The sequence below is a fragment of the Micromys minutus genome, assembly GCF_963924665.1.
Source record: "Micromys minutus genome assembly, chromosome: 27".
NCBI lineage: Eukaryota > Metazoa > Chordata > Mammalia > Rodentia > Muridae > Micromys > Micromys minutus.
The window spans coordinates 21,463,037-21,474,048 of NC_137962.1; the positions used below are offsets into that span (position 1 = coordinate 21,463,037).

Genomic DNA, 11,012 nt, shown 5'->3' on the forward strand with positions numbered 1-11,012 from the left:
CTCTCAATGTGTCTGTGAAGCTGTTTCTAGAGGTTTAACTGGAATGGAAAGACCCTGAGCTAGGGCTACAGACTGAACAGGAAGGAGAAAGCAAACAGAACACCATTACTTCATTCTCTGCAATCACCCCCTCCTCTGCCATCAGGCCCTTCCTGCCATGATGCTTGTAGGCCCCCACATTCCTCAAAAAACCCTGTAAGCTAAAATAACCCCTTTCTTCCTCAAGTTGCCTTTGTCAGAAGAACATCTAACAAATACTGACCCATATTAATCCAGCTCTTTACCAAACTGATACCTTGTTAGGGCTGCTGACTGTGGCTTGGTGGTACAGAGCTTGCCTAGCACGCATCAAGTATTTTATTCCCACTTAAAAAAAATTACCTCTTTAAAAAAAGAGTGCCCAATTATTCTCATCTAGTACAGATACTAAACCGCACTATATTTAGCACAACCCACCAGACGGTGTCCTAGTTTGCTTTTAATTGCTGTGATCAAAACACTGCAACTAGAGGCAACTTGGGAAGGAAAGGGTCTATTTAATCTCACAACTTTCAAGTCACACTCTATTCCTGAGGGGAGTCAGGCAGAAACCTCAAGCCTGGAGCAGAAGCCACGGAAGACTAACTCTACCCAGCTTGCTTATCCTGCTTTCATTTACAAAAGAGGACCACCTGCCCGGGGGTAGGTAGTACCACCCACAGTAGGCTTATCCCTGCCACATCTATCCAATCAAAAAACACACCCCCAAGACCTGCCTACCGACCAATCTGATAGAAGCATTTTCTCAACCGAGCTCGAACATTCTAGCTAGTGTCAAGTTGACAAAAATCTAACAAGCACACGGTGTACCAGAAAACTATTTTGGGGGAGATAAGGCAAACACATACTCGTGAAATAAGTTAGCAGTATATTAAGTGAAGACTTGAAGCTGAGGGTTAATCAAACTGTCAGGGTCAGGATGGGCAAACCGTCCATTTGACACTTAAATTCAGGATGTCAGGCACCTAGGCAAACGCTCTTCCAGGGAGCTACTCCAGCCAGAGCTGCTACACTTTTGTGCCCCTTAAAGAAGGCATGAAACAACTCCGGTTTCCCTAGCTTGCCCAGGCACCTCCTACACGCCCAAAGTCCGGACGTTTCCGTTCTCTGGGAACTAGTTCTTTCAAAACAGTTCCCCCTCAGGGAAAGCGGTTCTCTGAAAAGCATTCGGTTGGTTTCCTAGCTACCTACGACTGCCCCCAGCCGTCTAGATGAAGTCCCATCTGACGTAACCGACTGGCGCCGTTACTTCTCTCGGAGTGTTTCCTTAGGAACACGGCCACCATCCTGCATCTCCTTAGACATGAAACTTCGGGATCGTACTGTACGACGCATCCCCCCCCCCCGCGAGCCCCCAGTTAGAGCAAGCTCTCCGAGATTTTCTTCCAATCGTGTGCTTAGCAAAGGCACTGGCAGAATACCGTATCTAAAAACACTGGCAGATAATACAAAATCTAGTCCTGGGAGACCTACCAAGCTTAGTGTTAATTACGAAACGCAAATTCGTACGGAGGTCTCCGCCCCTCCCAGCGTCGCCTGGGCTGTGTCTCGCCACAAGCCCCGCCCTCCCGCTGCTTCTTCCAACCAGGAAACCTCCGCGGTTCCTATAAGTAACTACTGCCTAGTGCCTCCCTAAGCGCTTTTGCCAACCCGGAAAGTTTCATTTCCGGCTCCCCGCAAAATGGTTTCCACTAGGGTGCAAGGCCACGCCCCTTTCACTTACGCGTCCAGGACGAACCGGAAAAGGTCGTCCAACCCTTCGTTCGTAACCCGGAAGTAGATGTGCCTCACGGAAGCCGGCTTTGGCCCTGCGGCTCCTGCCGTCGCCGCGGAGAAATTGTTAGAGCTGGCAGCCTAGGAATGGTGAGACCCCGTGGTTCGTCTTCTAGTGTTCTGAGTATACCTGGGGGTGAAGTGGAGTTTCCCAATGTGCCCGGGGCACAACCCCCCAGCAAGATTTGGGGCCCCGCCCCGGTATCGCTCCGAAAAATCTGCGCATGCGTAAATCCGATCGGGCTAGAATCTGGCCTGCGGTGTTACGCATGCGCAAAGGTGGCATGTTTGAGGTGGGGTGAGGTTTGTTTAGAGTTGGTCCTGGTTCGCTACCACTGGCCTGTGGAGGGTCTCAAAGCCAGATAGCGAGATCGGTGCAGTAGTATGAGTTGAAGAGCTGACTAAATTACCACTCCTCCCCAGAGTCCCCAAAACAGACGTGGACTGATTCCTCACCTTGGGTGTGCTCTACCGGGAGGAGGGATGGAAAGGAGGGTAAACACTTTGCCTTAGTTGCTCGTGGGACTAGGCACCTTCACCCTCTTCTGTGGTACCCACATTTCCCAGCCGCTGACTTAAGGAACTGGGTGCGGAGCCTCCTTTCGGTCAGAGCCGGAACTTTGCTCTAAGAGACGAGAGGGGCGGGGCCTGCTCCCAGCCCTCCTGGAAATCCAGTACCTGGGTTTTCCGTGGGTTCTAGAAGGGGGAGGGGGGCTGCCAAATTCATACAGTTCCCAAACCACCCACTAAAGTAAAAGCTGCAAATGGAGGGGAAAGCAAAATGCTAGCGAGACACTGGAATTCTATCTACCTTCCCCGGCTGTGGCCCAGAGACGGGATGCTACTTTGAGTAGGCATCAGAAGGAAAGAAATGAGCCAAGAATTACTTGACCCTTTCTAGTTAACGTTCCAAATGTTTAATTTAGGACTTAGTGGTAAAATTAAGAGAGGTCTCTGAGCCTGATAAATCTTTCTCAACATCTTTTATCATACTCTCGAAGGTCTCAGTGACTCCCACATAGATACTTACATTTTTTTGGTTTAGTTGTTTGGAGCAGGAACTCAATATATATAGCCCTGGCTTGCTGTGTAAGCCAGGCTGGCCTTAAAGTCAACCGAGATCCACCTGCCTCTGCCTCCACATACTGGGATTAAAGGTAGGAGCCATCTAACCAGGCTGTAGCTACTGATTGTCGGGTGCAACTGAGAGTAGAATTTTTGCCTCTTCCCACCCCGTGTCCTCCCTCCTCAGACGGTGCATGAGCATGTAAGGAATTGGTAGTCGGCTTGGTCTGCTGGAAACCTGAGCCTGAGGGAACCTTATTTCTCCTTTGCAGACTCTCTCCTCAGCACCCAAGCTCACTTGGTCAGAACCCTTGGATGAACCTGTGGGACCCTCCCTCCTTGCCCTGTGGTTTGGAGCCGGTGGCTTTGGGACCGTGAGAGGATGGACAAAGGTAGTATGAGGCCGGGCCGGCTCCCCAAGCAAGCAGCTGCCGATTCTACTCCACGCCTTACACATGTGTCTCTTGGTCCTGGCTGGGCATTGCCACCTCCCCCTGGGCCAGCACCACCCATGAACCTCCCGGCAGAGCCACAATTGACTGGCTCGTTGTCGAGCTGCTGCTCTTTGGCACGCTGCATTTTGACGGCAGAGGGGCAGTCGTGCCCAGAGCCCAGTGTGTCGGCCTCATCAGTCTGACCTGAGCACCATGTGCCGCTCAACATGACACATGGCACCAGGAGAACTGCCCAGCGTGGAAGGTCTGGGCCAGGTCTGAGCCCAGATGGGATCTGGATGGCCAAGGAATGCTCGCCTTCAAGACCTCGAGCCTCCAGGAGGCTGGGAAAGGGCTGAAGGGACTGAAAGAAGGGCTCTGTGTGCAGAGGGCACTTGGAAGCCCGAATTTACCGTTTCTCTTTTTCTAGATTCTCAGGGGCTGTTAGATTCATCCCTGATGGCGTCGGGCACTGCCAGCCGCTCAGAGGATGAGGAGTCACTGGCAGGACAGAAGCGAGCCTCCTCCCAGGCCCTGGGCACTATCCCTAAAAGGAGAAGCTCCTCCAGGTAGTCTGGGCTCAGAGTGCCTGGGAAGGGGAAGGCTTTGGAACTAGGTCTTAGTCTTTGTTACAAATGGCCTCCAGAGCCTGCCTTAGGTCCAGACAGAGTCCAGAAAAACCTTGAGCTTTTCCTTTCCTTTCCCTACTGGTCTGTCTGAGTGACACTGAGGACGGGAGAGGGAGGTTTTCAGTCTCTGTTGGGGAGTTGCCTGTCACCTCAGAGAACTTGGCTTTTCCGCGTCCACTGAGCCAGACGCTGCTGGAAAGTGCAGGCAGTTAGTTCCCACGCTCTGTGGAAGGAAGCCGGGTGCGGCCCCAGTGGCTGACGGTGTAGAGCTTGCCACAGGTTCATCAAGAGGAAGAAGTTCGATGACGAGCTGGTAGAGAGCAGTCTGGCCAAATCCTCCTCCCGGGTGAAGGGCGCTGGTGGCCTGGAGTCGGGCCGCTGCTCGGGGAGCGAGCCCTCCTCTAGTGAGAAGAAGAAGGTGAGGCACTGGGTAGCTGGATGCGGCCTTCAGAGGACCGTACTGTCTCACTCCCATTGTCAACCCCCCTCCTGTCTCCCTGCTCCCTTCCTTGCTGCATCCCTTGCTTGCCAGTGCATCCTGTATCGCATTCAGTGTGGGAGGCAGGGAGCTCGAATCTATTCTGGGAGCAGACAGCTTGTTCCCAGCATTGCAGGGTGTAAAAATAACCCCCAGGTGGCATTGCTCCGGCCCCAGACAGTGCAGCAGCAAGAGTGGTTTCCTGGTATACTCCCCACCCACCCTCCATTCTGGGGTTGAGGGTACCACAAGCAGAGAGAAGACCCCATCTGGTCAGGAATGATGTAGACGTACTTTGGTGGGTGTGGGTGTGAGAAAGCTCAGCTCTCAGCTTGGCTCCCTGGTGTGGTCAGAGCCTGCAGCTGTCACACTAAGTGAAGCAGTAGGTCTGAAGTCCCAGCTTTGCTGATACCAGCTTTGAGTCCATTGTGGTTCTGTCCTATACCCAGGTATCCAAGGCCCCCACTACTCCTGTACCACCCAGCCCTGCCCCAACCCCTGGACTTACCAAGCGTGTGAAGAAAAGCAAACAGCCACTTCAGGTGACCAAGGATCTGGGCCGATGGAAGCCTGCAGATGACCTCCTCCTCATCAATGCTGTGCTGCAGGTACCCACCATGGGATTGGGGCTCCCTTCTCCCCTACCCTTCAATTTCTAGTCCCCATACCAGCTTAGCAGGACCCTATGGCTTCTAAGGGAAGGGGTCTTCCCAGTGCTGGTGCTGGAGCAAACCAGTGTGGGGTCTTGCAGACTAATGACCTGACATCAGTCCATCTGGGTGTGAAGTTCAGCTGCCGCTTCACCCTTCGGGAAGTTCAGGAGCGCTGGTACGCCCTGCTCTACGACCCCGTCATCTCCAAGTGAGTAGGCTGGCTTCAGTAGAGGGGAGGTGCTGGGGGCTCCCCAAATTTGGAACTAGGTATAGGAGGGCCACATTCAACCAGGGCCCAAAGGAGGGTCTTGGGAGACAGGGCCGTGGGGCCTTGTACCCTCTGGGGTAATCTAGGGGACCTGCTTCTCCTTCCTCTAACTCCCACAGGGCTTTCTGTGGAGCGGGAATTGACCTCCCAGTCCTCAGGAGGCAAAGGCAGTTGGCTGTCTGAGTTGGAGGCTAGCCTGCTCTACAGAGTGATTTCTAGGACAACCAGGGCTACATAGAGAAACTGTGTCTCTAAAACAAATGGTTGGGGGGGAACAGTAGAGAGAGAGAGGAGACAAAGTCAGATACTGAAATAAAAGCCTCAAGACCCTTCTAGTTTTAGCAGAGTTTCAAATAAGCTCATATACATACATACCATACTCCTCCTCAGTTACTTAATTCAGTGTCCTTAAAGCTTGGTTTGAATTTGCACGCCCATCTTTTACTCCTCCACAGCCCTGCCACCTACTTAAGCTATAGCCAACATTCCAAGAGACCAGAAAAACCACTTGGCCTCAGCTTGGAAAAAGGCAGTGGGCAGTGGTTAATGAGGAAGGGCTGAAAGAGCATCGCAGCTGTTCCCAGGGTGTCTCAGAAGTTTGCTTGTTTTGAGCTGGGCTCTTACTGTGTAGCTGTTGATACAGAACTCTGTAGACTGTACTGGCCTTGAACCTTGAGCAGCCCTGCAGGCGGGAGTTGGTTCCTGTTTCCCGAGTCGCCTCATTGGACCATGACCTGGTACTAAGTTAGGCCTCAGTTATTTCTACCACAGACCCCTAGGCTCAGAATCTGTATTCCAGAGGCTTATAGATTTGGGGGGGGAGGAACTCCAGATTACTTGACTCCTTCCTTTTCAGTTTTGCCCCTCCTTTCTCTCTCCCCATGTGCAGGCTGGCTTGCCAGGCCATGAGGCAGTTACACCCAGAAGCCATTGCAGCCATTCAGAGCAAGGCCCTGTTCAGCAAGGCTGAGGAGCAGCTGCTGAGCAAAGTAGGATCGGTAAGTGGGCAGGGTACAAGTTGGACCAGTGGGAACCCACCAGTGTGGAGTTCTGTCTGCCCCACTTATGGTCTGCAAATACACATGCAGATAGATGTACACATCTGCAGGGGCCTTTGGGTTGGGTCTTGAGAAAAACTGTGCCTCCCCCCCCCCCCCCCCCGTGACTGTTAACTTTTCTAGTTCCTTGGGAGGGCCTGGGGACAGGGATGGGTAAGAATGAGAACCCAGCATGAAGAGAGCATTTCTCACCTCCAGACCAGCCAGCCCACCTTGGAAACCTTCCAGGACTTGCTGCACAGACACCCTGATGCCTTCTACCTGGCCCGTACCGCCAAGGCTCTGCAGGCCCACTGGCAGCTCATGAAGCAGTATTACCTACTCGAGGATCAGACAGGTAACACCCAGGAGCTGCATCGGAACAGTCAGGTGCTCAGCTGTGAGAACATGCAAAGGCCTGTGGGTACCGCTGCCTGCCAGTGTCCTGTAATAAGTTCTCATCAGCCCCTTTTGCCAAAAGAGCAGCAACCAAACCTTGTAGAGCTGGCAGGACTTTTGGCATCATGGAAAGGGAAACCAGCCTGCCTGGTGTCCTGCGCCAAAAGTCCAAATAACAGCTATTCCTACTTGTTGTTTTCTTTCTTGACATATTTGGCCATCACATAAACAGTACATTAGTAGATTATTCATGGGTAGCACTAAAACTGGAGCACACTGGGTGTGTGGTCTCTCATCCCTCCTCCCCATGATTCTCACTCCGGCTTCCCCTGTCTCCATCCTGCATCCTCCTGGACCGGGGAGTCTGCTGTCAGCTGGTTGACCCCAAAGTCCCCAGCAGGCTGCATCCTTCCCTAAGGGCTGGAATGCCTTCTGCCATTCCTCTCACCGCCGAGCTCCCCGTGTCTGGAGGACAGGAGCTAGGAAGGCCACCTGGTTGGATTGTGGGAGGCCTGCAGGGGGATTAGCATCCCAGCTCCTGGTTCGTAGGGTTCAGGCTCATTCTTCTTGCCAGAATCCACTGTCTGCTGCATTGTACACGCCACCTTACCTCTTCCTGCTGCTCTGGAAGTACAGCCCTCCCTTGGCCTAGCATGCTTCTGCAGCTCAGGCTAGAAAGATGGCCTTAGCAGGATCGTAGGAAATGTGCCCACTGGCCTTAGTGCTCCAGGTGCTTGCTGTCTTACCCATCACATGATCCTCACAGGACATTTGCGAGGTAGCATTTATTCTTACTGTTTTAAAGCCAGCTTGTCCCTTTTTGTTGTTGTTTAGGGTTTTGGTTTTCTATAGCCCAGGCTGAGCTCCTGCCTCCATCTCCCAAACACTGGAACTATAGGTTTGAGCCACCAGACTCTGCTTCTTTTCCTTTTTTAAAATACAGAATAGAGTTTATGCAGGGCATGGGGAAGGGAGTTAGGAGGGTAGTAGGGGCAGAGAGAGAGAGAAGGGGAGTAGAGAAGTAGAGGCCGGCCATGAGCACGGAGAGAGATGGGGAGAAGGGGAGAAGGTAAGAGCAAGAGCCAGATCCTGCTGCTTTTGTCATGGTTTTGGAAGTTTTTTTTTTTTCACTGTAAGCCACATGCACACACACATATACATACATGCATGCATACATACACACATAAACATACATACACATATACATACATACATACATATATACATACGTACATACATACATACATACATACATACATGCATGCATGTCCCCCCAAGAGTTTTAGTATGGGAATTTGGTTTCTCATTTGTTGCTCAGAGCTGACTGTCCCCAGGATCAGGTAGTTTTCTTGGCAGAGTCCTAAATTTCGAGCAGACCTGGTGGAAGGTCCTCTGTCCCCACAGTCTCACAGGGTGGAGTCGTGCCACCTGTGCATGTCCCCCACCCTCAGCTGGAGCCACTGGCTGCCCTGCAGAGCTCCGCAGTGGGGCACAGCTGGCCAGGAGCTGCACGTCCTTATGTGGGCTCCCCGGCCTCCTCCATTCTAGCCAGAAACAGTTGAAAACTTTCACAAAACACTGTTTTCCCAGAACATACTTGATGGGTCTAGTATTAATTACCCTGCTTCGTTTTGTCCTTTGAAAACAATAAAGCTCGCGTCATGGCCCTCCAGGAGGCCGTTCTCCACACACCGAAGTAGCAGCCGCTCTCAGTCAGTCCTTCCCTATGGCACTTGTCTGGCTGTCCAAAAGGCTTGGGAGCAGCTTTGGTCCTGGCTGTGCCCTGACTGTGATCAGAGTTTAGCTTGCCTCTGCTACTTTCCCCACTTGTACAAGGGAGTTGAGCAACCCTCTCCTGCTGGTTTGAGACTTTACAAGTGAGCCTGCCATGAGCCAGAAGCCCAGTAGGTCAGCTGTACATTCCTTGTCTTGAACCACCTCTGTCCCAAGTCAGTGGCAGAATGCGTTGTGTCAAGTCAGTGCCACTTGCTTGGGACTGGGACCCCGCTCTGTGGCTCTGGCCCCAGCAGGCCTGTGTCCTTGCACACTGGCTGTTGGGCATCTGGGGCTGGAGTAGGAGCCTCCACATTTATACGACTTTGTTGTTTATTCAGTGCAGCCACTGCCCAAGGGGGACCAAGTGCTAAACTTCTCAGATGCAGAGGACCTGATTGACGACAGTAAGCTCAAGTGAGTTCCTGGAGAGGGCTGACTCCACTTTGTCGGGCACACCAGGCTGCCCACAGACAGCTTCAGTTGCAGCTGCTGGGCTCAGCCACCCTGCTTCACCCTCTCCTGTGGGGGCCGCTTAAGCTCACTGCCTTCCCGTTCTCCCCACCCAGCCCCAGGGCTAGGCCAAGGCTTAAACAACTTTCCGAGTCCCTTGGCTGAGCAGCCTGGGGTGCTGTGGTGGGCCAGGTAGCAGGGGCCTGATAGTGACAAATCCTTTTTGATACTCAGGGACATGCGAGATGAAGTCCTGGAACACGGTAAGTCTGCCCTGCTGGGGACGGTGTGGGAATGGAAGCTCTTACTGAAACGGGGGAGGGAACCAGTTCCCGGTGCTGGTGGCATGAGTCTCTTACCATTTGACTTCACCTCAGAGCTCACAGTGGCTGATCGGCGCCAGAAACGAGAGATCCGGCAGCTGGAGCAGGAACTGCATAAGTGGCAGGTGCTAGTGGACAGCATCACAGGTGAGGTGGCGAAGGGACAGAGTGCTCTCTGTCATTTTTGTTCCATCGAGCCCTTCCCTTGCCAGCTGGGTATGCTGTTTACCAGGCCCAGTCCATTTTCCTGCCCCTAGCCCTTATGCAGAAGGTCTTTTCCTACTTTGCTGACCCTGTTCTTCTCCCAGGCATGAGCTCTCCAGACTTCGACAACCAGACCCTGGCCGTGTTGCGGGGCCGCATGGTGCGGTATCTAATGCGCTCTCGTGAGGTGAGACAGGCTGTTGCTGTCCTCATCCTGCCTAGGCTCTTATTGTCCCTTTCTCTGCCCGGTCCTTGGTTTCTTGTCTTTCCTGGCCTGTGTGGGGCTTCTTTTTCTCATTTCTTGACCCATCCCTCACCTCCACTGTTTTCCCAGATAACCCTGGGCAGAGCAACCAAGGACAACCAGATTGACGTGGACTTGTCTCTAGAAGGTCCAGCCTGGAAGATCTCTCGAAAGCAAGGTATGCCCACACTGTCACTCCACAGGGGACAGGTGGAGATGTCCTCTGAGCCTTTCACTGGCTTTGCTAGCCCTAGGTCATGGTGCCTAGAGAACCCTGATTTAGTGAGAAAGGCCTAAGGGATCTAGCCTGCATGCCTTCATACCCAGGAAGCAGAGGGACACTTGGCTCTCTCCTGTTAGTCTCCATCTTGTCATTTTTTTTCCTTTCTGACTCTATAGGTGTCATCAAGCTGAAAAATAATGGTGACTTCTTCATTGCCAATGAGGGCCGGCGGCCCATCTATATCGATGGGCGGCCTGTGCTGTGTGGCTCCAAGTGGCGCCTTAGCAACAACTCTGTGGTGGAGGTGAGTCGTGGTTGGAGGAGGGTGTCTCACCTGAGGCTGACAGACTGGTCCGTGGATGTGGCTCTGTCCCACCTCTAAACTCAGCCATCTTTCTCTCCTGCCCAGATCGCCAGCCTGAGATTCGTCTTCCTCATCAACCAGGACCTCATTGCCCTCATCCGGGCTGAGGCTGCCAAGATCACACCACAGTGAGGCGGGTTAGCAGAAACCAGGGCATTCTCTGGCCTCAGTTTCCCCTGTCATTCCAGCTCCCTTGAGCTGGGAACTCAGGCTCCTGGAACACCCTTGTACCCAGAGTGGGGAGTGGAGGCCCAACTGCGGGCCCATCGATTGAGCCTTTGAGGCAAGGTGGGATCACCATGGGGAAGCCAGGAGAGGCTGGGACCCCTGTGCCTCCCCAGAGCCAGAACCCCCACCATTGCCATGTCACTCCTGTGTCTCCAGTGGATCAGCTTTAGACTCCTTTTTTGTTTTTGTTTTTGTAAATAAAAAGTACTGAGTTCCAAAGTAGTTTCTTTTATTTTTTTTTATGTGTTTTAATATAAAAAACATGAGGACAGTGGAGACGGGCACATGCAAGGAATGGCAGAACCCCTCCTCATCCTCAGGCCGAGGGTGGACAAGCAGGTCAGTGGAGCAGAACCTGTGGATCCCTAGCCTGAGGCCTGCCTGAGGCTCCAGCTCACCCTCCTTCCTCAGGCTCCCTGCCCTGA

At 52.9% G+C, this 11,012-nt stretch overlaps 1 protein-coding gene across 1 annotated transcript; it reads left to right on the forward strand.

Annotated features, from left to right (window-relative positions):
- Positions 1 to 1,881: 1,881 nt before the first annotated feature.
- Positions 1,882 to 10,797, forward strand: MCRS1 (microspherule protein 1). The gene is made up of 15 exons (XM_080939118.1): positions 1,882 to 1,902; positions 3,150 to 3,269; positions 3,742 to 3,880; positions 4,220 to 4,358; positions 4,868 to 5,026; positions 5,170 to 5,279; positions 6,229 to 6,337; positions 6,596 to 6,734; positions 8,890 to 8,965; positions 9,236 to 9,264; positions 9,379 to 9,471; positions 9,633 to 9,715; positions 9,863 to 9,950; positions 10,172 to 10,299; positions 10,405 to 10,797. The coding sequence occupies exons 2-15, from the start codon at positions 3,260 to 3,262 to the stop codon at positions 10,489 to 10,491; spliced, it is 1,389 nt and encodes a 462-aa protein (XP_080795244.1). The 5' UTR covers positions 1,882 to 1,902; positions 3,150 to 3,259; the 3' UTR covers positions 10,492 to 10,797.
- Positions 10,798 to 11,012: the final 215 nt, after the last annotated feature.